We start from the raw sequence: 25,734 nt of genomic DNA on the forward strand, positions 1-25,734 counted from the left end.
ACTCAAGTCCCAGCAAAAATATTAAACACATGGAAAAGACATCCCTTTATGGGCCAAAAGTGAAAGTTGTTTCTATAGCTTTTCATGGCGTCTCCTGATTGTCTAATATTGATGTCCAGTCTGTACAAAGTAAAAACTGGTTGAAATTTTGAGTTTACACATGGAAATAAATTAAGTGAGACTGTTTTAAATAAACTGAGCTGAATGATTTGAGTGCAGTAAGATAGCAAGCAACCATTGAATCAAGGTTAAAAATTGATGATTTGTCAATGTTCATTGCATTGAATCAGTATCACTTTTGTACCTGCAAAAATCACCATTATTGTGGTCTTTTTTAGCTTTAGTTGAGCTCTTGGCTCTTCTATTTTAATGTTAAATTAGGTTTCCTTCAGCCATAACTGTGTGTTAAAATAAATTAGTTGTAGCAAAGAGATGATTACTTCTGAATGGTAATGCATGCATTTTGAAATTGTCTCTGTGGATCTGTAGTTTGATATACTGTGATTTTTTTTAGGAATTAACATATTCACAAAATGTTAAACACTTTAACACACAACGCCATCAAGAATCTGCATATGAAACTCAACAATGGTGACAATCAACAAAGAAAGCTTCATGCTGCAATGCATGCTGGGTGATCTGTTTATCTGAATTATTTTGACGATTGTCATCATTGTTGAGGGTTATATGATGAGGGTTGATGTTAGTGAAATATGTTTGTTTATTTTCTCTCAATACCTGTGCATTGACTAGCCAGAGCATTCAGACCAGTCATCAATTGATCAATAATGTTTAAAACTAATACATTTTATTACAGCATGATTATTTCCATGAGAACAACCCTAACTTCTGTAAAAGCATGTCTGTCTTTCACAGTGCACAAGTGTACATGACCTGAACGAATTAATTTAACAAAAGTCAAGGATCAAGAACCCAACTAAAGCAAACACTGATCGCTAATGGTTATTATTGTGGGTACAAAACTAATTTCACAGAGTCTCATTTCATTTATTTCCATGTGAAAACTGAAAGTAGTCTGATAAACTCCAGATTTGAACCAGTTTTTACATTGTACCAAGGTCCCCTGTACGTCAATATCAGACGTTCAGAAAACGTAATAATGGGCCAATAAAGGAATGTCTTTTCAACATCGAAAGATGCAGAAAAGACGTCTTTTTGACATAATTTTGGTCAGGGGAAGTCATAATTGTAATAAAATTACCTTTACAACACTTACTATGTGGCCTTTTTTACCCTCAGCTAATAATATTTTTAAACTAATATCAGTCTAAGTAAATAAAACACAGTGTAAATGCCATGGTATATTTAATGCACTGAGCACTCTATGAGCTCGGTGCCAGTTTTATTGTTTCCACCAAACATTTAACATATTCTTGAAGATTTCTATAGGTCTCATCTCAGATCTCTTGTCCTAGGACTCGGACTTGACTCGGACTCGACCCTCTATGGACTCGGTCTTGACTCGAACTCAACCTACTCTGGACTCGGTCTTGACTCGAACTCAACCTACTCTGGACTCGGTCTTGACTCGAACTCAACCTTCTCTGGACTCGGACTCGAATGAGCTGGTCTCGACTACAACACTGCTTCCACCACACAGTCATATTTTTGTTTTTCTCTGACTCACCCAGGAGTAATAGCGCAAAGACATTGTCTGCCTTGTCTCCCATTGCATATAACAAGGAGTTGATCTGGTATTCCTCAGGTTTCGCATTCAATATTGATGCTAGACGAAAGCGCTCAAATCGTCTGATCCATCTTGGGTAATCCCCTGAATTTGAGAAGTCGAATGGCTGTGGATGCGTTATCTGTACTGCTGCAACAGCCATCTTTCCGCTTTTTTCATGCGGTGCTCTCTCTCTTATTCTTACGGTTCACTTCTGACACCATGTATTATGTTCTCTACATTATTTCAGTAGTTATCATGCAGTACATGGTCACGTCCAACACACATGGCGATAGCCTCACTTTATAATTATAACCCTCCCTTCCGTCTCCCTCACATACGCCATTCCCCTGCACTCTCTTATGCATCATGGGTAATGAAGTCTCAACTGTTACATCATTACTGTAGTCCAAGCCTGATTTTTGTTGTTATTTGCACTGTAGTCTCTAAATTTGTTCATTTAAAATGACTTGGAAGCATTGTATTCCTCTATTATGCAAATATTTGCAGCAAAAATAAACTGGCTTTTGTTAGAATAATTATTGCTGTCTTATGATCATTGCTGTGTTTATGCAACCGGCCCACTATTCATATTTTTTTATATTTCTTGTCAGACAATGGAAATTGTCTGTTTTTTTGGGGGGGGTTATATGTGGGCTGTGGTGGACAACTAGGCTACAGTATAATTCAGTTGAATAGAGCGCAATGCAGTTGACTGATGTAGAAATACTTTTTAGGTGTGCATTTACTAAAAAATAATGCACACCCCTAGAACGTTCGTCAGCCACTCAGAATTATGTTAAATTTATAAGGTGAATTTCTTACCTGGACTGATAACTTTTTCTCTTCGTTTGGTAATATTCTGTAGGTATACACACAATTCTGGTAGCTGTAAAAGAGTGATGCAAAATGCTGCATTACTATCACCTATGTCGTTCCCTTTTCTAGCAGGGACTGTGTGGCTCTAACAATTGTTAAAACTTTGTCTCAGCACCTCTCACAATATTTCCTCCTTAGGATGAATTGCCACATAGTTTGTCTTACAGTTTGAAATGTGCTTTTTTAAAAAGCTTAAATGTAAATGTGAGCCTAATTAGAGCCTAGATAACTCATAGTATATGAATAGCATGCAGTATGTTGGCATGGTAGCTCTGTAATCAAATATCTCACAATTTGCTACAATTAACACATTTTGTCTGTCTCAGGCAGCACTCTTTGTTTATAATTTACAGTAACTATCAATAACATACTTCTTCATTACATTGTTTAAGGGAAATTTGTTTGCAACACACAGTGCACACATTATAGCATCACATAAATAGTTACAGGGAAACTGATATCAGTTTGCAAACAAATAGAGCTCTGTTTTGTATATTGATAATGTAGGTGATAACAATAGCAATCTTTTAGTCTGGTAGCAAAATGTACAATAGGTTCTCAGAGTTAGAATATGGAATGCAGTGAAAATGTGTACCATATGAACCAATGCATTTATATATTTATCTGACCCAATAATCTGGCCTTGTTCACAGCCACAAAACCAAGCATATTTTACATGCTGTGTTTAAGATGGGTTTAGTAGCCTACTATATGCCAGTCCTTCAACGTTGTAAATATCTCTGCAAAGTATTTTATTTCTCTTAATAACACAAAACCCAAAACATAATAAAACTTAATCATAAACAAATAATAAACTTACTCATAAACACTTTATCCTAAATCTAATATAATTTATATTTCACTTCTACTAGAGCTCTAGCTTTGACACTTGTGGTAATACTCACAGTACACAGAGGGCATAAGCACCCTGTATAGATTCACTGTCCCGCAGGAGGAAGCTTCCATCCTTGGCTGCTTTGGAGAGAAGGTCCTCAGCTGTAGACCGAGTAATATTGCCATGGTACCATGGCTGTTGGGAAAACATCCTTTTCAAACACTTCTCCTAGAGTCCGTCCAGGAGACACCCAGGTTAATTTAACCCCAGCAAGTTTCAAAAGATGAGAAACATATGGTCAGTTTCAGAGACTCAAAGTCTGCTTCAAGGCGTTGATAAAATTAATGTCTGTTCCTGCTCTGTCTAGCTCAAGGCTTGCTGTTTCTCTGTCTTCCTGTTAAGAGGGGCGAAAGCTACAAAAAGGAAGCTGCCACAAGCACAAGGGTGAACTTCCTCATTCTGCACACAGAGCAGTTTAAAAACGCAGAGAGAGAGAGAGTGAGCAAGCAAGCGAGAAGGCCGAACAGCAGGTTGGTTCACATGTTCACACAGCTGTATGTACAAATGAGGTGAGAAAGGTGTATGGTATTGCATGACCTACCGTCAGAAAGCTCTTTGATCCCATATACAAGTTCAACCTTGCTAAACAAAACTATGGTTAGCAGGATAAACCAGCTAAAAGCCCTGATGCAAACTGAGAAATGTAGACAAGCATACAGAGTGTTAAGAGGTAGATTATGAAATTATTATTTTACCCAAGAACTGGTCTCAAAAAGGAAGTACTTTCATTTTATTTTGGCATGGATTACTCACAAAACGAAATAATAAAAAAGAAAAATAATATAAATTTTATAAAAACATTGATGTTCTGAATAAATATTCAAATATCATATGCTCCTTGGTGCATTTGCATATTCTGACCATGAAAAAAAACGTATCTTAAACAGGTCTCCCAGCTTAACCTGTACACTTGTTTTAAAGGGATAGCTTTAAGATTTTTAGCAGGGTCTCTTGTTTGTGTTGTAAGTACACAACAGCATTAACACTTAACAGCATCTGGTCATTGCTTTGTTTTGTGTTATGTTTTCTTTTTTATATAAATGGCATCGTGTGTAGTCTTGAGTAATTCTCTCTCTTTATCTGTGAAGATGCCTTCTTATATTAATGGACAGGAAGCCTTGTGCAAATATGAGAAAAGAAAAGACAAAGAGAGATAAATCTGCTGACATCCAACAGTCTGAGTCACATGATGCAAAAAGAGAACCTAAAGACAGTCACTTCAGCCTAGTGGTTTCCGTCTTGCCTCTCTCTCACACAGCCAAAGATCGCGGTTATGCTGTACTGTCAATAATAGCTTAGGAGCGATAGCCACAGTGTGGTGAGGTAGAATGTGTTTGAATATAATTGTATAGTATGGTGATAAAGTATGCTTTCACAAGATTCAAAACAAAATTTGGTTTGATAAACAAACTGACGCATTCATTAAGGAACTGTATTTTCCAAATGGTCCAGAATGCATTTCGGTCATTTGATAAAAACACAAAACACACACAACACAATTAACTATTTCAATTTAAGTTTATTCAGTGGATGCATTTACAAATTGATTAAACTGATATATTACAGATACACTGATAGATACAGAACAAATATTACAAAATATAGATAATAGCAAACAGACTGACAAAACAACGTTTATGCTGATGGGTTGCAATGATTTAAAAGCATCATAAAACTCAAAGTGACAACAAAACCTAAAAGCTCCAACCATCTCTTCTAATTAATTAGAGTCATATAACAACTTTTATAATTTATTTGAATATATATAGTGAAGTGCACATTTATTTAAATAGCGTTAGTAACAAGCTGTCAAGGAATATTAAAAAGCAGTATTCTAACAGGTACATTTACATATTCTTACCACAGCTTTACAGTGCTATAACCACAGAACCCACTTGGGACCAGTAAAACGTAATTTATCTGTACAGTTCATTAGTTTGTGTCATAATAGGGAGTCGCAGAGATGACGTATTTTTGTAGGCCAACCCGGAAGTTAGCGCTGCAGTGGTTCCCTTGACCGAAAGACTATTAAAAAAAAAATAATAATAAACAAAGGTTTATGATGTTTACATGTTTTGTCTATCAATATAATCTTTACAAAATAACACAACATTTGTTACTTTTGAAGCCGAAATACAATCGCCAGAAGTAAAAAGCTAACATGATGCTATAAACAGACTACACTATATAGTCGCTCGATATCAACGTCATCATCACCAAGCCTCCGACAACTCTTTCAATCTTAATAAAAATGTCTTCCCTGGTAAGTAATTACTCCGTGAATGAATCCGCATCTACGTTTTTAGAGATGTGTGCCCATGTTGCATTATTTGTAAGATTTATATGCGCAATGGCGTCTAACGTCCCCGACAAAGGAAGTAGTCGCTTTTAGTAACTTGTTAGCAACCACCGTTTTTAAAACACAATAAGGCTTTAAAAAAAATCACGAGCCGGTTATAATTGGTGTGTTTTATGTCATAGAATAAAACGTGAAATTATTTAGAGGTTTTGTTAACCACAGACCTTATTTCAGGCAATTTACCAAAAACCCATTCAAAAAACCCATAGACTTTGGGGCAATGGAACCGGAAGTCCTGAAAGGCTAACTCGCTTGCATACAAAAATACGTCATCTCTGCAGCTCCCTATGGAGACAGAGCGCATTTAGGCCACGCCCACACCAGGGGAAACAGTCCAACTCTCTCCATTGACTTTCTATTGTGCGACGATGCCTCCTTGTCATTTCTGACTTATAACAAAAAAAGAACAATGTCTAAAAGCTGCTGTGTGACAAGGTGTAGAGTAAACACGCTAAAAAACCCACAACTACGTTTTTATAAGCTACCGAACCGTAAAAGCTAACTAAACTTTCGAACAGCTTGTCCCACCATCGTTTTGCTTAAAAAAAAGACAATATGACACGTTTTTTGGGCTTATAAAAATGTAGTTATGGGGTTTTTAGCTTGTACACTGTAGGCTACACCTTGTCTCATAGCAGTTTTTAAACATCCTTCTGTTTTTTGTTATAAGTCAGAAATGACAAGGAGGCAGCTTCCCGCAATAGAAAGTCAATGTGAAGGGTAGGATTGTTTTCCTCCCTGGTGGGCGTGGTTTTCAGATTATGACGCGTACACTCTGTCGCTATTGGGCCGCGCCATCCGAAGATGAGCCCCGGCATATAGGCTTATCAGTGCTCGACATTAACATTGATTGTATTACATTTAGTGTAAGTGGAGACAGATAATGGATAATCACAATTTACAGTATATTATATAATGTACTAATGGTAACAAGGTTGTGCTCGGGCAGCCCCTCAAGGAGAAATCGAAACAAATGAGCGCAGCAAAAAAAGGACATTCTAATTCTAAAACGCTTAATGTTAAAAAGTGTCTCTCAAATGTTTTTCTACTTGTAACATATGGTGCAATTAAGCAACATCACATGACCGGTAATGCGATTAACCAAAATACTATCTTGATTTCAAATGTGACATTGATTTCATGAAACAGTGTAATAAACAAGTATTAAATCACTTACTGCACAATAGTGACTCAATAGCTCATTAAAAAGCACAACAGTATGTGTTGTTTTTGTTATGGAATAAATCCCAGTTTGACCCTTATACATGATTTCTCATAGGATGTTATTATAGCTGCTTAGAGCGAAACTTTTCTTTAGTCTTTAGCTGCTATTGTTTTGTTACAACTGGCAACAGACATTAATGCATATCTTATAAAAAGCTACTGATATTGTAAAATGATTCCAGTCATTTGTTGTTCCCAGTTTTTTCTCCAAATTAGTTTCACTTCAGTATACCTAGGTCACATGTTTTGGTATACATAAGGCTGCTTAAAGTTATTCCAGATCTTGAACTGCATACACAGTGTCTACAGTCAGGAAATGTGGGAAATATTCCATTATGAACAACTTTAATTATTGTCTCAGAACTCTGACTTGGCACTCATAGAACTGTCATGTGTACCTTTCACATCCCCGCTGGTAGCACTTGACCCCCCTGATTTATCTCTGCAGAGAAGCCTTCGAATGCTCCCCCTAAACTTCTCAGCAGCAAACAAGTAGACCAGTGGATCCAAAGCTCCATTCAGGCAGGTTAGAGAGGAAGTAAGTCGGTTGGCAAAAGCAAGCCCTCTTTTGATTTGGCACGACAGGTCTGGGTGTCCATAACCTAGAATGAAGGTTGCACGGCTTAGGTGATAGGGCAGAAAGCACACTATGTAGATTAGCATAACCAGGCCAATTGTGCGTAGAGCTCGAAGTTTCAGTGCTGGCTCCAGCCTTGAACCTTTCCGCAGACTGTGCATTATAAGCAGGTAGCAGGCGAGGGTGGCAACAAAAGGAGGTGTGAATGCCACGGCGAGGGAGACTAGAGCACGGCGTGAGGCCTTTTCTCTATACAGCTGCAAACATACGGTAGAACCGTTCACTTCTGCAGTCTGCTGGGTGACCAGAAGGGGTGCCATTGAGACTGTCACCAAAGCCCACAGGGCAAAGCTAGCTATATGAGCGTAACGAGGGCGCCGCACCTTGAGGGAACGTACAGCATGCACCACAGCAAGGTATCTATCACCTGCAACGCAAGCCAGGAAGTACAAACTGGCATACATGTTTACATAAAAGAGAAAGCCTGCGAGGCGGCAAGGGACTTCACCAAATGGCCAATGGCCCTCGGTTAAATGATAAGTGGCCCGGAGAGGTAAAATGAAGACATATGACAGGTCAGCCACAGCAAGATGGAGCAAGAAGACATTGGCTGGAGAAGAGGTGCCTCGCTGGCGAAGGAAGATCCACAAGGCGAGACCATTGCCGTTCAAGGCCAAGAGGAAAACTATAATGTAGTAAAATCCAAAGACCATGTTCTCCACTGTATTATCCACGGATGGACAGCTCTCCATGGATTGATTGGACAGCAAGGTGGGAAGTTCTGTCACTGGGGACTCCATCTTTATAACTGCAGATAACAATGGGAAATCAAAGTAAATTATTTATATTACATAGATTCCATTTCAGTACATTTAAGCAACTTTATTGCTCACTACTACGGTGACCGGGATGGGACATGCTCATTTCACTTAGTTTTGTCATGGCCACAAAATATTAACTCATGGGAACGTAATAACATGTTGTGGCCACAATATATACATTCGTGGGAGTGTAATAATATAATAAGGCCACAACATGTTAACCTCGAGGGAACGTGATATTATGTTGTGGCCACCAGATGGTATGTTGAGGGAACGACATCCTTATCTTGTGGCCACAAATTTAATGCATTAACAACCTGCATGTCTATAGCACTTGGAATTATCAGAAATAGTCAGGCCTATAATAATATTTATTTTTAAGTAAGATATAGCGAAACACACATTGGTTTCCTTTTAGTTTTTTTTCTCTCATGAATGAATAGGTTTAATTGCAATTTTAAAATACCTTATGGTAGGGCTGCGCGATTATGTCAAAAAAAATTTTACATTATTCCCCTTGACATTGTAATTGTTATTAATAATAATGATTAGCGTCGTCTGTTCCACACTGTCAGATCTGATGTAACAGAGTCACACTCGGAATAAAGTGATAGAGACACTATTCATTGATCAGCGTTCAAAAGCCACATGTTTTCTTGCATCAAAAGCACTCTGCGTCTTGTCCAAAGGGCACATTTCAAGTCTAAAGTTATAAGCCTATTTCATACAGAGATCCAGGAAAACACACACATAATGTGTGCCAAGATTTGTTCCGGGATGTCATATTATCACGCATAATGTGTCCCAGGATTGTTTCATTTTGGTTCATTCACACTGCCAGTGATTTTCTGGAATCTGTGCGATCCTTTCTTGCCTGATGAGTGCTCTGAGCTGATCACAATTTGTGGTCTTCTGCTTATCCAGTCACTTTATGAGGATTGACCACAGGTTCTCTATATGGGATTGACATCTGGATCTGCATAATAATCTAGAAACAATGTGAATGAACACCACAACAGCTTAAGCAGAAACTTTGAAAAACACAACATTTATGTACCTGCCAATACTTTTGGCCACGTCTGCACACGCACGGCAAATGCACTGAAGGGTCAACTAGGGTGACCACCACCCAACAAACCAAATGTGGGACACCACTGAAAGGTATTGTAAAACTGTGATATAATAACAGATTTTTTTTATATATACTGTATATGTTTTACCTTTCAGCTCATAAAAATATTGTTTTATTTAGTCCATTCCAACTAGATATAATGTTATATAACAAAACAATTTTAATGACCATTTCAATTAAAAGTTAACTGTCTCTTTAAATTTTAACAGTTTACAATGTTTTAGTGATTTATCCGGCAGGTTTACACGGGAGGGATTGCCACCCAATCTACAGTTTGATTGACGGATGTCACAGCCTCTTGATGACTGAATTCACTGCCGTCTTCTCATCCACTGGATATAAGTCAGGCTTTAATAATTAGTTGCATTTGTATGAGCTTGTCGGACACTGGTGTCCACCTTTTGACAGAGCGCTGTTCAATAGTTAAATAAACTATGCTGATGTAATGAGGAAGGCGGGACGAGAGCCGTGAGGGAACGGTTCGAGGCCGGTGATGCGAGTGATAATGAGTGTCAGCTGCGCGTTGCACCGGTCCCGCATCTCTCACGGAGGAGCGGAAGCATAAAAGGATGAGCGACAGGAGTGAAGGACGAGAGAGGACCAGGCCTGGACATTGTGTTAAGTTTTATTTATGTTTGTGTGGCCGGCAGTTGACCATGAGGGAGCTGTCGGCCCTTTACTTTCGTTTTGTTGTTGGTTTATTTTATTAAAAGTTATTTAATGTTCGCCGATTCCCGCCTCCTTCCTTCCTTACTTTGAACATTGTTACATTAGTGCCAAAACCCGGGAGGAAGGAGAAACATGCTGTCGGAGAGCCCTCGCTGCTGAGGGGGATCGTGGTGCTGAGGAGTTTGGGCAGCGCGGACGAGGAAAGTTCGCAAGTTTCTGCCTGAGGCGGTGGTGCTGGATCAAGTATTCGGATGGGACGAAGACATCGCTGCCGTGCTCCTGGGCTGAGGTAGGGTGGTTGCCATCCGTGAGGGAGCAGACGACTTATCGCCGTGGGCCGGAGCCTGCTGCCATCCGCCGTGAAGGGGAGGTGCAGGAAACGGGGGACTCGCTGCCAGCTGCCCTCAGCCGGAGGAGCCATCGCCGGCCGCCAGGGGGTGGAGGAGGATCGAGCCATCGAGCGTCTAGTACCACTGCATGGCACCGTGAGGAAGAGCCTCTTGGCTGGATGAGGACCGCACGACAGCGTGTCGGGGAACCGGACCAGATTTTTTTCCCCTCTCTCTCGTCCCTGTCGCTCCTTGTGCTTCCGTCTCCTTTTCTCTCGTCTCGTCTCGTCTCATCTGTCCATACCCCCAGGTGCTGCGGCTGCCGAGACTGGCCCCCGGGGGGAGTAGAGCACAGTCTCGTGGGTACCCCCCGGCGATGGGGGTATGTAACGAGGAAGGCGGGACGAGAGCCATGAGGGAACGGTGCGAGGCCGGTGACACGAGTGATAATGAGTGTCAGCTGCACGTTGCACTGGTCTCACATCTCTCACGGAGGAGCGGAAGCATAAAAGGACGAGCGACAGGAGTGAAGGACAAGAGAGGACCAGGCCTGGACATTGTGTTAAGTTTTATTTATGTTTGTGTGGCCGGCAGTTGGTAGACTAGGCCGACCGTGAGGTAGCTGCCGGTTCCCACCTACTTCCTTCCACTCTGAACATTGTTACAGCCACAAACAAGCGTATCATGTGCGTTTTGGGTAAAAGGACACGTTTTCTAAACTAAAACCAACAGACTGATGAAAATGCGGGACATTTTCTCATTATGCCACATGCGGGACAAGGGCTGAAAATGCTGTGCAGTACAACGCACAGTGGGACGGGTGGTCACCCTATTTTCAACACGTTTTTTATCTTAATGGTCCCTAATACACACCTTCCACAATTTTTTATTTCTTTCAGTAAGTGGTGGGGACATGTCCCACCTGTCACGTTGCCACAACATAAGGATGTTCAAGGATGTCTCAACAAGCTGATCTCGTGGCCACAACATACGGCTACATTTACATTTTGCATTAACATGTGATCACAGTGACCTGATCAAACTGATCGGATCATGAATCAATCAGGACACAACACGTTTACACTTGTCAGTATGAAGTGGCTTTTGTAACTGGATATCCATCCCAGCCTCAAGGTAATTCATGACATAGGCACAAAATTTGGAATCTAGTGATTCGTGTTCATGGACACGAATTGCCCCCTTTTTCATGTAACTCAGCACGACTTTCAATACACACACCGCATGTGTATGTACATTTAAATATTTATATTATATTAATAAGTCGTACATATTTTAGGAGGTGGCTAACCAACATCTTACCTCACTCCAAACCCTAAAATCAGAGCCGCAAATATTGCCGCCAGAGGAAGTTATGTCAGCTTCGATGCCATTGGCTCTCCCGTGTCTCGTGACCGATCGCGTCATTTCGTTATCTTTGAACGTGAAACGGTATTTGCTCCCGCGACCGACTGCATCTAGTTGTTCCGGTTTATCTTTTGAATGGGAGCGACTTCACTTCATGTATTCACGGACAAGCAGGGCATCTTCATGTAAAGTACGGTTTTGGTGCAAACAGGTGTTCGAAACGAGTTGTTTGTTATATTTTGTAATGCTTTGGGTCAGTTTGTGCAATAAATACCTGTGACTGTACTTTTATTCTCGTGTTGTGATTTAAATGGCTGAGAAGTGGTTAGGGTTAGGGTTAGGTTTAGGGTGAGGGTGCGGTTAGGTGCTACAAAATATTTAAACCATAAATAATTATGAAATGCTAAGAATTGCACGCATCTCGGTCTGGAGCATTTAACAAGCAACAGTTCCCTGTTCGTCGAAAAATGACGCCGGGGTACCCTGCGCGTTTGAAAGTGACGCCGAGGGGCGCTGACCGAGCGTAAATATGTGACGAGTCGGGAGTGAGAACGGGTTGGTACTGTAGGTTGTAGTACATCTGGGGCCACACCTTGTCATGGGACCCCATTGTAACTTCCTGCTTGTGGCTGGAAGGGATACAGCTACGGCCGGAAGTGATGCAAAATCTCAGCATAAAATGAAAAAATATATTACATTTGCTAACGCCTACACAAACCCTAAACCTAACCTTACAATAATAAAAATTAAAAAAATGTTGTCAGCGTGACAAAAATTATGTTACTACATGGAATTAACATGTATAATCATAGTGTAACCGGGTGCAACAGGAATAAAACACCCAAAGCAAAAATGTGTTTCTGTAATTGGAGGTTTTTAATCTGACTGCTGGTTTTTAAAAACTAGCAGTCAAATTAGAAAAAACAATACGTAATGTATACATATCATTCAACCCGTGACCTAATCGGAGCACTGAATCTTAGAAAATACACTATTAGGCCTACAGTCTCTTCAGGCACAGACTGCGCAAAGAACGCGCCGGATTAAACCAGAATAGTACAGTATATATAAAAATATTAAGTAAGACACATTCAATAAACTGAAACACATTAGTGGCTAACACCTTTGAAAAGTAACACTACGTTTATTTTTTTTTATAGAGCAGAATACAAACCTCTTCAATAAGCTGCCAACATAAACTTTCGCAATGACTTCCAACTCCAGTTTGAATAATAAGAAGACACATTAACTACAAAGAAAAAAAAGGTGTGAACTAAGGAGTCTCTCAAAATCCTTTGGTGTCTTGCCATAAAAAGTGCTGCCGGATTTGTAACTGAGGGGAGGAAAAGTCCTAGAACATAACAAACCCTACTGTAGAAAGCTAAAAAAACAAAAGCTTTTCTGAACTTACTGTAGTTTCACAAAAGAGAAGAAATTAAGTTGTTAATAGATGCCCGTGCTTCTTGTGTGTGTGGTATTAAAAATTATTTACCAAAAGATCCAGTAAAAACACATTTACTTGTATATGGGCCATTCTACAGAATTTGTGCAAACTACTGTCCCACATAAAAAAACACATTTAAAAAGCATTCAAGTATTCAAATCTTAGTTGTTTACTAAGATCCTTCTATCATCTGTTGAAACCCACAATAATATTTATAATATTAGTAAGCTTTAAATATATATATAAGTATATATATATATACATTTATTGGGTACTTTCAATTGGTAGATGGGTGTCCCGAACCCAAGCCCATAAATTTAAACTTATGAGAATTTTGAAAAATGATTAAACTTTATGTAAAAGAATGTGTCCCGGATTTTCATGTCACTACTGAAACAGTGTATGTTTTAGTCCATTGGCTGAGACAGATTTTAGCCACAGCCCTACATTTTTTATCAAGAATTATTACTGTGTCCCTCTCTGTAATAGCTACAGATCGGTCTTATCATTTTGAAGTAAATGTGTTCACAAGTCCGAAAATCTGTGTGTAACTTTAAGGAACGTCACTACATCGTTTTTCTGCAATGAAGTAACTTTTATATATTTGTATAACTTTTTTGTGCGTTATTCGATACAATTTAGTTCCCTTTCTGTCGGTCTCTCGACGTTGTGTCGAACCGACAGAATGGGGTTTGTCTTGAGAACCTATCATCTTCTGAGTATTTAGAAAAGGCCAATGAAAATTGGCGAATGAAATTTGCATGCCGGACTCCTCCCCGGATGTCCGGGTATAAGAGGGAAGCCGGCGTGCTCATTCATTCACCTTTTGTTCTTCAGAGCCTATGCATCTGATGAGCTTCTCTACGATCTTTGGTGATCATTTTGCTGCTGGAATCTTCGACGTGGCACAGCGGACGGTCCCTTCCTGCAGTGACTCTCCCCTGGGCGTCTCGGCAGTTCCGGAGGTGTTCGAGCAAATTTCCTTTTCTAAAAGAGCAAATTTCTCCAGCGTGGCTTGTCCCGCTGTTCTCATGGGTGCAACACACTCATCGAGGAGGGGGACGGACACGATGCCTGCTTCCAGTACGCTGGGGCAGACGTTGTGGATACGTCCTGCCCACACTGCGGGTGGTGACGATTCAGACGTTGCGTCACGGGTGGCTGTGTTCCCACGGGACTCAGCCACCACCTCGTTTGCTCCCTGTTCCGTGGCGGCAGGACTATGGCCCTGCCGTCCGCTACGGCAAGCAGCGAGGGTGATATGAGGATTACTGTGAGCGATAATCTGCCAGCCACTGGCTCACGGACCGTTCGCACCTCGTCTCGCTCGTCTGACCGTTCCCCAGGAGACGGTCCGCCGTCTTATTCCTCAATCACGTATTCGGACACGATGCGTGATGATGAGATGTCTCTTGCAGCATTGGGGGGTGACGTGCTGCCATCCGACTCCGATGATTCCTCGGGCTCCCTCCCTCGGGGGGGTCGAGCCCAGGAAGAAGCGGACGTCGAAATGTCAGCCATGCTTTCCCGGGCCGCCGTGAGTGTTGGGTTGCAGTGCCCACCCTCAGTGCCGTGTTTACCAGAAGTGCATGAGGAACTTAGTAAGACCTGGAAACGCCCCCTTTCCGGCACGTTTAACGTCAAACAAAGTTCTGTCACCCTCTCTTCCCTCGAGGTTGGGACAGCTCCTTTAGCTGTCGATGTCCCCCAGGTGGAGTATGCCACCGCGGTGCACTCGTGCCCGTAGGCGGTGGCCACCTGGGGATGGGGCTCGACCTAGACTCCCGTCCAAAGCATGTGGGGTCTCGGCATCTCTGGTGTCGAGAGCTTACATTGCAGCGGACCAAGCTGCCTCCTCTCTCCACGCTATGGTTCCTGCCAGGCCAGGGCGTTGAGAGAGCTCCACGAGGGTAAGACCGACCCAGCGCTTATGCAGGAACTCCGCGCCGCCACCGACCTCGCTCTACGGGCGACCAAGGTGACCACGAGGGCCCTGGGTCGGACGATGTCCACACTTGTGGTCCATGAGAAACTCCTCTGGCCGATCCTTGCGCAGATGAGTAACGCCGAGAAGGTCCGCTTTCTCGACGCACCCGTCTCGCAAAGGGGGGGGCTGGTTAATGTTACTGTCGAGCTGCAGCGGCCCCGCTCACCCCTCGTCGGGGGCGCGAGACCCGCACGCGGCCGCCCCCGGAGGGTTCTCGGCAGTAAAGAAGCAGTCCTCCGTGCCGCGACTCGGCCGCCCCGGCCGTCGAGTCCCATGCACTGTCTGCTTCCCAGCAGCCCTAGTCCTCTTCGATGCCCTCCAGCTCTGGCGCCCCCCACTCAGGCGGCCCCCCTGGAGGAGACAGCGAAGAGGAGACCATCGCCCCATCAGCAGCCGTTCTGTCTTCCTCTCTCTCTGGGTTATCACAGCCGCTCCCACCCTCTGCACGACGGTGAACGGCAAACTCGACGTTGCGTCATGGCGAAGCGCAATGTCGAGTATAAACACCAGCCCTCAGCACTCTCAGTCAGACAGTGCGTTGAGCTGCGCAGTCGCCAGGCAGGAAAAACAGCAGAGCCGATCTCCTCCCTGGGGGACCTCCCCCGGCAAGGAATCCGTACTGCTAGCCATCGAACCACCCCCCGGGGGGACGATGAGAAAGATCGTACCTTTAGTTCCCCTGTCTCATTCTGGGAGCCTGCCGGCTTCCCAGACTGTCAGGCTGGCTAGGGAAGACGATCTGTCTCGGATACGCGATCCAGTCACCTCACGCCTGCCAAGTTTCAGGGCATCCGATATACCTCAGTCAGAGGCTAGGATGTTCCCGTACTTCTGGCGAGGTCGCCACCCTTCTGGCGAAGGAGTGATCGAGCCCGTCTCATCAGCCGAGATGTTCAACGGGTTTTACAGCCTGTACTTCATTGTCCCCAAGAAAGGCGGGGGGTTGCGCCCTATCTTGGGTCTGTGTGTTCTGAAAAGGCACCTACACAATAGCTGCCTTTCAGGTTGATCAAGCAGAAGCGCATCCTGACGTCCGTCAGGTGTCAGGACTGGTTCATGGCAATCGACCTGAAAGAAGCGTACTTCATGTCTCGATCCTCCCTCGACATCGGCCGTTCCTACGGTTCGCGTTCGAGGGACGGGCATATCAGTACAGGGTCCTCCCCTTCGGTCTGTCCCTGTCTCCATGAGTCTTTACGAAGGTCGTGGAAGCCGCCCTCCTTCCCCTTAGGGAAGTAGGTGTGCGGGTATTAAACTATCTCGATGACTGGCTCAGCCTGGCGCACTCTTGAGATCTGTTGTGTACACACAGGGACCTGGTGCTCCGGCACCTAGATCGTTGGGGCTACAGGTCAACTGAGAAGAGCGAGCTCCCCGGTGCAGAGCGTCCTTCTTTATCGGTATGGAACTCGACTCTGTCCTCATGAGCGGCCCCGCTCACCCCTCGCGGGGGGCGCGAGACCCGCGACGAGGAAGCCCACGCGGCCTCCAGAGGCAGTGCGACTGACTACAGAGCGCGCCCGATCAGTGTTGAACTGCCTGAAGCTCTCAGGCAGTCAGCAGTTCCCCTGAAACAATTCAGAGGCTCCTGGGATGGCATCCTCGGCGGGGGTGGTCCCCCTCGGGTCGATGCACATACGACCACTCCAACACTGGTTACAGTGTCAAGTTCCTTGGAGAGCGTGGCACACTGGCAGCAGGCATATGGTCATCACGCTTTTTCTGCCGACACACCCTAACCCCCTGGTGACAGGGGTCCCCTTAGGGATACCTCCCTGTAGGGTTGGGGTGCCGTGTGCAACGGGCACGCAGTGTCGGGCGGTGGACGGGCCCCCGCCTGCATTGGCATTTCAACTGCCTAGAGTTGTTGGTTGTGCTACTTGCATTGAGGAGGCTACTACCTCTCGTGCAGGGCAAGTACGTGCTGGTCCGGTCGGATAACACAGCTGCTGTGGCGTATATCATTGGTGTTCGCTCACGACAGCTAACATGACTCGCCCGGCGCCTCCTCCTCTGGAGTCAGCAGGTGATCAGTTCCCTGCAAGCCACACACATCCCAGGCATCCTGAACCAGACAGCCGATGCGCTCTCTCATCAGTCGACGCCTCGCGGAGAGTGGCGACTCCATCCCCGCGCAGCCGGCTCATTTGGGAGCAGTTAGGACAGGCACAGGTGGTCCTGTTGCCTCCCCGGACTCCACCCATTGTCTGCTTTGGTACTCCCTGTCCGAGGCAACCCTTGGCATGGATGCCCTTGCGCACAGCTGGCCGCAGGACAAGCGGAAGTACGCTTCCCCCCAGTGAGCCTCATTGCACAGGTCCTGTGCAAGGCCAGGGAAGAGGAGCATCAAGTGGTACTAGTTACGCCCCTTTGGCCTAACCAGGACTTGGTTCTCGGAGCTAAGGCTCTGACAACAACTCCCCCCTGGCCGCTCCCCCTGGCGAACTGCTTCCCCAGGGGAAGGGGCACGTTACGGCATCCCAGGGAGAACCTGGTCTCCATGTCTGGACGGGACGAGGAGATCCTGAGTGACCCACCCCCGGTCTGGTTGGGACGTCACTCAGGCTAGGGCCTCGGCCACTGGGCGGCTATACGCCCATAAGTGGCGCCTCTTCTCATCCTGGTGCTCTTCTCGGGAGAAGACCCGCGGAGTTGTTCGATCGGGTATGAGCTGTCCCTTCCTCAAGAGAGACTGGGGAGTAACCTCTCCCCCTCCACACTGGGAATGTATGTAGCCGCTACAGCCGCTCATCATGACCCAAGTGCTGGGTAGCCTCTGGGACAGCACGACCTGGTCATTAGGTTCCTAAGGGGCGCGAGAGGGTGACCACCTTATCCGCGCTCCATACCCTCTTGCGACCTAGGTGGCGGGCTTCAAGAGGCCCCGCCCCCTTCGAGCCTCTCGGGGTTGCCGCTCTTTCTCAGTCTTGATGAAGATGGCTTTCCTGATGGCGCTCACCTCCAAGAGGGTAGGGGATCTGCAAGCACCCTCCGTGTCCACAGATTGCCTAGAACTCGGGGCCGGGATTCTCACGTTATCTTGAGACCCCACCCCGGTTACGTGCCCAAGGTTCCCACCACTCTTCCGAGAGACCAGGTGGTGAACCTGCAGGCGCTCCCCACCGGGGAGGAAGACCCAACCTTTCCGTGTTGTGTCCAGTACGCGCACTGCGCCTCTACTTGGACCGCACACAGAGCCCAGAAGCTCTGAGCAGCTCTTTGTCTGTTTCGGAGGTCAGCAGAAGGGAGGGCTGTCTCCAAACAGAGGCTGGCACACTGGATCGTGGATGCCCTCGTTAGGGCATACCGATCTCAATTCGCCCCTGCCCATTGGGAGTGAGGTACACTCCTCATGGGCACTGGCTCAGGGCGCCTCTCTAGCAGACATCTGCAGAGCTGCGGGTTGGGCTATGCCCAAGGACTCCGTGAGGTTCTAATATCTACGCGCGGAACCGGTGTCAGCCCACATCCTGGCAAGGTGTAGGACCGGCAGCCGGTAGGGTGTACGCCTGCGAAAGCCCTTCCCCCTTCCTTAGGGGGATCAGCGGCTATTACGCCTCCCCTCTTTCCCCCACTGGGTAAAGAACAGGCATTTTATCCATCACTAGCACCTTCCTCGGGGCAGGCTGGGCAGAGCAGCCCTGCCCCCTTAGGCCGGGGAACAGTTGAGTTATCTCCCACATAGCTCTAACCGGACCTAGTGCTCCAGACGTGGTAACCCCCCCTCCGTGGGCTGTTCCGTCTGATGTATCCTCATGAATGGTTCCCACCTCGGCAACCCATGACCTCCCTAGGTGGACTCCCACCTTGCGGTTAACTCCTGCAGTCCGCACATTTTCCCATGAGTTCTCCCCTGTTGGTGAGACCATGTGGTGTCTCCACTAATTCCTCCCTACGGTAGGTAGTGGTCTCTGCAGCGTTTTTCCCCCGGGGGGAATAATGCTTACCCAGTGGCCCTTACGGTGCCGGGCGGCTTCTCGCCATTTAGAGAACTAGGCCTCCGCCCGTGACGGCCGGTGGCAGGGGCTTCCCAACTTTGTGGTAAAGCTCTGGGGCCCCCTTCCTCTCCACTGGATGGTCATAATTTCGCGTTAACGTCTTCGTCTGACTCGCCCAGGCCAGTCAACGTCGCTCCGCTAGAGATTGTGACGCGGCTCAGTGCTGTGGCGTATTACATAGGAACCCCATTCTGTCGGTTCGACACAACGTCGAGAGACCGACAGAAAGGGAACGTCTTGGTTACGGATGTAACCTCGGTTCCCTGATGGAGGGAACGTCTTGGTTACGGATGTAACCTCGGTTCCCTGATGGAGGGAACGAGACATTGTGTCCCTCATGCCACAACACTGGCCGCCCACCCCAGCGGTCGGGGCATGATGCTTAAGGCTCCTCAGACCAAAGGTGAATGAATGAGCACGCCGGCTTCCCTCTTATACCCAGACATCCGGGGAGGAGTCCGGCATGCAAATTTCATTTGCCAATTTTCATTGGCCTTTTCTAAATACTCAGAAGATGATAGGTTCTCAAGACAAACCCCATTCTGTCGGTTCGACACAACGTCTCGTTCCCTCCATCAGGAAACCGAGGTTACATCCGTAACCAAGACGTTTTAATATGTGTACATCTGCTCAGAACTGTGCTTGCAAACAGTGTGCTGATTAGCATCTTGAGCTAGACTCAAAAGTATTCAAAAAGTGTCATGACAAAAACAGTCACGACCGAAACGTATCATTGGATATCATTGTTTTTTTTTTTGGATATCAAATTTTTTTTTACAGAGAAAATTGAAAACATACGAGACAAAATAGTAACAACTCAACCTCCAAGTCTGTCCTATAAATTAGTACCAACCATCGCCCCAAAAGAAAGGCTACAGTGTTTTTCACCTATAAAACATGAAGATTTAATTAAACTTATTACAACATCTAAACCTACAACTTGCTTATTAGACCCCATACCAACTAAATTATCAAAAGACTTATTACCCGTTGCAATTGAGCCCATTTATAACCTTATCAACTTGTCAATTAATCTAGGCCATGTCCCAGGACCCTTTAAACTGGCCGTCATTAAGCCTCTTATCAAGAAACCAAACTTAGACCCCAATGAACTAGGAAACTATAGACCAATTTCAAATCTCCCTTACCTGTCTAAAATACTAGAAAAAGTAGTGTCCACTCAGTTGTGCTCTTTCTTACAAAATAATGACACACACGAAAAATTTCAGTCAGGCTTTAGACCGCATCATAGTACTGAAACTGCGCTCGTTAAAATTACAAACGACCTGCTTATAGCATCAGATAAAGGTAACATCTCACTCCTAGTCCTTCTTGACCTTAGTGCTGCATTCGATAAAATACTTTTAGATCGTTTACACAATTATACCGGTATTCAGGGACAGGCACTACAATGGTTCAGATCTTACTTATCAGACAGACATCAATTTGTCCATTTAAATGGGGAATCATCAAATCTAACGCAAGTAAATTATGGATTACCTCAGGGATCGGTTTTAGGACCCTTGCTATTCTCCATACACATGCTGCCCCTTGGAAACATTATTAGAAAACATGGAATTAGCTTCCACTGTTATGCAGATGATACTCAGCTATACATCTCATCAAGACCAGATGATTCCTTACAGCTATCCAAATTGGCAGAGTGCATCGATGATATAAAGCATTGGATGACTTGTAATTTCCTTCTTTTAAATTCTAATAAAACAGAAATATTACTTATCGGACCAAAGACACGTGAGCAGAATATTTCGGATTATGACCTGCAAATTGAAGGCTGCACTGTTACTCCAACAAATACAGTTAAAGACCTAGGTGTTATATTAGACAGCAACCTGTCATTTAAAAATCACATCTCAAATGTCACAAAAACAGCCTTCTTCCAACTTAGAAATGTTGCCAAATGAAATATTTTATGCAGAGCATCTTATTCATGCATTTGTGACCTCAAGACTTGGCTACTGTAATGCACTACTTAGTGATTGTCCTGCATCATCAATAAACAAACTCGGAATTAGTTCAGAATGTAGCTGCCAGAGTTCTAACCAGGTCCAGAAAATACCTTTAACTGGTTACCCATTAAGTATCGTATTGACTTTAAAGTTCTTTTAATTACTTATAAAGCCTTAAACGGTTTAGCCCCTACCTACATAACAGAGTTTACCACACTACAACCCATCACGCTCTCTAAGATCTCAAAACTCCAGACTTTTGATAACACCTAGAATAACTAAATCCACCAAAGGGGGTAGAGCTTTCTCATACGTAGCACCTAAACAATGGAATAGCCTTCCCGATACTATTCGAGGGTCAGACACACTCTCCCAATTTAAATCTAGATTAAAGACACATCTTTTCAGCCAAGCATTCACTTAATGCAAAATATGCTAAATAAACCACCGGGAGACTGCATTTATTAGATATTATTTACTAGAATAATCTTGCTTGTTCTATAAACACCATGCACTGTGCTGTGTTGTACCTTTTTTGTGTTTTTCAGTTTTTCTTATTTTCTCCTGTAAAGCTGCTTTGGAACAATGCACATTGTGAAAAGCGCTATATAAATAAAATTGAATTGAATAAAATTGAATTGTTTCGGTAGTGAAAACACTTAATCCTTTATTTGTGGAAATAAACAAAACTCCATACAGTTATGCAAATCATTAGTATTTTAGTAAGTTTATTAGTGATATAGTATGTGAGCTGTAGGTTTTCTATTAGATATTTACTGTCAGATGTGTATCTGCTATATGTGCTGGCTGCGTATGTGTAACATGGTAAGTTATTTGTATTAACATAAAAGGTTGAAAGTCTGATTCAGATGTGCAAATTAAATATTAAAACTCTAGCAAAACATTAGCATCACTACTGAAAAAGTGTGTGTCACGACCGAAACATGGGATGTTTTGTCAAAAATAAAGTACATAAAATGATTAACTAAGATGTTATGATAGTGTTTGGTTCAATATATATAAACTAATGAACCCTTAACTTTGAAATCAATGATCAATTTCATACAATTTACAAAAAAAGATTGGATTCAAAATACAACAAATCTCATTAATTACACTTGAAATATTGTTAAAATTGAAACTGTTATTGATTTACATGTAAATTTAATCATTCTTATTAAATTATATATTATTGTGTTTCATTAGTGACAAAATTTGGGAAGAGGAAGAATATTTCAAAACTTTATGAAATTACAAAATTAAAATTAACTGCATAATTACTAGAAATGTGTACCTTTGATATTATGCAATTTGCATCCATAAAATAATTATGGAAAAAAATCAAGATGTTTCCAACTCTGATTTTGCACCAATTCTGTATAATGGCCAATATAGAACTATAAAACTAAATATATAAACATGTCGTCTATATATATATATATATATTAGGGGTGGAGCCGAACCCAAATACGGTATTCGGAAAGGCACAAATAGCGTGTTTTTTACTAATACTTATTTCGAACAAATACTTTAAAAAATATTTGTATTCGGGAACAAGAAAAACGTTATATCAAAAAGCTGCGTTTTCTCATGAGACCGCAGTGCATGCCCGCCATGAGTGAGTGAGTGAGTGGCATTCAGGAGTCGGGAGGAGGGGGTGGGGTGTTGACACAGGCTGCTCCACACAGCAAGAGAAGGCTCGGCTGAGCGAGAAAAGACTTCACTGCGTGCATCACTATTTTTGTTGAATAGATTTTTGTACCTTAACTGGGTTCCGGAGGCAGTTTATAACTTTCGGGAAGCGGAGTTTGATCGGGACATTATTCCATTACGCTGCATTATTGACGTCTGCAGTCGGGTGCTCTCATGTTCGCTCTGTTTACGTAGCTCTGTTAGCTCGGTAATTTAGACAATAGGCTGTTGACAGAGTAACGTTAACGTTCGGTAAAAAAGGTTAAAACAATGCTTGTGTAGTTGTGTCGAATTGTATGCACTTGTGGGAGTTATATGGTACGTTTAAGTTACTAGCAAGATGTAGGCTATAGGCTAGTTAACCTTAGCATAGCTTCCCGTCACTCGTTAACTTAGTTGAAACTCCTCACATAATGAGGTAATGGCTGTTATGTTTTTTTCTTTTCAATGAAGTTCCTTGTTACATGTTCAAAAACATCAACCAATATTGCATATCCATAATTATTATAATGAATATAATTAAAGAATACTTACAGTATAACGTAAATTAGAAGTGTAACGCAAAAAAATTGGATTTTTACACCTATTTTGAATTTTACTCAAATACAAATACTCCCCCCCTCAACAAATACAAATACAGATACAAATACCGGCTGCTTTGCACACCCTTAATATATATATATATACTGTATGTACTGTATATATATATATATATATATATATATACAGTATGTATATATATACAGTATATATAGATATATATATACAGTATGTATATATATACAGTATATATAGATATATATATACAGTATGTATATATATATATATATATATATAGATATAGAGGCATGGTAAAAAACAAAGCCTTCACTGACTTGCCACAATACAAAATCACTTTTGTATTAGAGATATTTGTGGGGTCAAGCTGAGGTTGCACTGTGACACTAATGCTTCTGTTCTACATCACAGAACAGGCATGTAGAAGTAATTACAGGCACAAGGCATTCTGCAGATTAACCGAAGCTGCAGCTCAGCATGGATGAACATGCTTCCATAGCTCAAGATCGAGCCAAGCCAAAATACACCTGCCTTTTTAACATTCACACACAAGCATGAAATGTGAACAAATTAATGCAAATTTACCTAAAAATTCATTTTCATCTGATGCCCTAACTCCCATTATATCATTTAGACTCCCAACATGATTTCACTCCTGATTCATAGACCCAAGCTAAGCATCTCTTAAGAAACTAAATGGTTAATAATGATTCTAAACTTCCAATAAGGAACTTAGCTCACAGCCATGTTTCTAAGTAATACACATACAGTACCTTATAAATCAAATGTAGTTACAAATACCTTGATTTAGTCTAGATTAAGCATACGCTCCAAAAAACTTTTGGTAATTTCAATGCTGGGATTAACTCAAAATACAAAAACAGGGTAAAGTATTGAAAAGTATAAGAGACTTACCCAGAGTGTAAATCTCTCAACAGTCCGTGCAGCACTGTGCAGAGGAGATGGAGTTCTGCTGCTGGTGTGAGTTTCTTACTACTGGTTGAAAAGCACAAGGGTAACCAAGAGCTTCTGTTTAGAGGGCAGTGTTTAATGGAGTTGTGGTTCTACTGTTTTAAGTGAGCTGTGCTAATGGTGTCAGGCATATTCTGCTGTCTCTACACTGCAGTGTGTTTGAGCTACGATACTGTGGCTCTTTTTGTGTCTCCAACAAATTTGATTACAAAAACGTGGTCCCTGATGGGAAGGCTCTAGTGCGACCCCTGACCTAAGCCTTTCTTTGCAATGCCATTTTCTTCTGAGGGCCACTTGTGTGCTCCACAATAACTTGAGTCAGAAGAAGAAGCACATTTCGACAGGGAGAATAATGGCATGCCTTGGTCGCAACGTGGAGCCGGGAGGGGTGCCATGGCAACAGGGCCTAGAGCTGTAATGCGTGCCTTTAGGTTAAAAGCCCTCCGACAACCCCCATCATTCAACTATATCAATAAACAGAAGATGGATTTAGCATTTAACAGGCAGTTTATTAATAAAGAGACAGAGATTATCCATTGTGGACTCCTAACAGCTGGACAGTAGAGGCCCCTTGGAACTTAGAGAATGAGTATGGGTGAGAAGAAATTTGAGTAGAAAACACAAGAGCGGTTGAGACAGAATAACAAACTGGGGTCCTTGTTCTCTGGGATCCTGCTGTTAACTGGTGGGGCATGTGGAGCAGCACATGACCAAAATAATCCCGTCATGTGATTTAGAGACAGATGCGGAGAGGAGACCCAATCAAAAAGCTAGGCTAATAATCTGCCTTTCTTTCTGGGAGATCACAGCTGTGTAGGCTTTTCTTCTGTCTGGGACCGCCCACACCGATATGCTAATATAGTTGACTTAATGAATGAGCCTACTATCCAGTCATTTTTATTCCACCAAACTAGGCTAAAAAACACACAGCCACGTCTTAATTGGGATGTCTCTAAGTCCTTATTATTTGCTGCCCCACAGTCCTTTGTTGTCTTCCCCCTTATGCCCTGTGGCAAAACACCACAGAAGAACTATTCTTCTTTCATACTCAAATATATATAACATGATATAAACAGCTGAGTATACTGTATGTCTGAATTAATAATTGGGGTTGTCAATCAGTTAAAAGGTATTAAATAAATAACTAAAATGATAAGCAAATTAATTGATTTATAC

General features: G+C 43.2%; 2 protein-coding genes across 5 annotated transcripts in view; both read right to left on the reverse strand.

Annotated features, from left to right (window-relative positions):
• The window catches only part of inpp5d (inositol polyphosphate-5-phosphatase D), a 129,716-nt gene extending 125,925 nt beyond the window's left edge, over nucleotides 1–3,791 (reverse strand). For 2 of the 4 annotated variants that reach the window (XM_057337946.1, XM_057337943.1), the window contains exons 1-2: nucleotides 3,472–3,791; nucleotides 2,513–2,576 (exon numbers count right to left, since the gene is read on the reverse strand). In XM_057337946.1, coding sequence (XP_057193929.1) covers nucleotides 2,513–2,576; nucleotides 3,472–3,611 — 204 coding nt within the window. In that variant the 5' untranslated portion in view covers nucleotides 3,612–3,791. Of the gene's footprint in view, nucleotides 1–1,648; nucleotides 2,485–2,512; nucleotides 2,577–3,471 lie in introns of those variants that run through there. The other 2 variants (XM_057337941.1, XM_057337944.1) reach the window with 2 other exon arrangements.
• Nucleotides 3,792–4,836: 1,045 nt separating this feature from the next.
• gpr17 (G protein-coupled receptor 17) lies at nucleotides 4,837–24,799 on the reverse strand. The gene is made up of 2 exons (XM_057337948.1): nucleotides 24,502–24,799; nucleotides 4,837–8,429 (listed from the first exon to the last, which is right to left on the reverse strand). Exon 2 carries the CDS (start codon nucleotides 8,419–8,421, stop codon nucleotides 7,402–7,404), a length of 1,020 nt encoding a protein of 339 aa, XP_057193931.1. The 5' UTR covers nucleotides 8,422–8,429; nucleotides 24,502–24,799; the 3' UTR covers nucleotides 4,837–7,401.
• Nucleotides 24,800–25,734: the final 935 nt, after the last annotated feature.

Source organism: Triplophysa rosa, linkage group LG7 (genome assembly GCF_024868665.1).
Source record: "Triplophysa rosa linkage group LG7, Trosa_1v2, whole genome shotgun sequence".
Lineage (NCBI taxonomy): Eukaryota > Metazoa > Chordata > Actinopteri > Cypriniformes > Nemacheilidae > Triplophysa > Triplophysa rosa.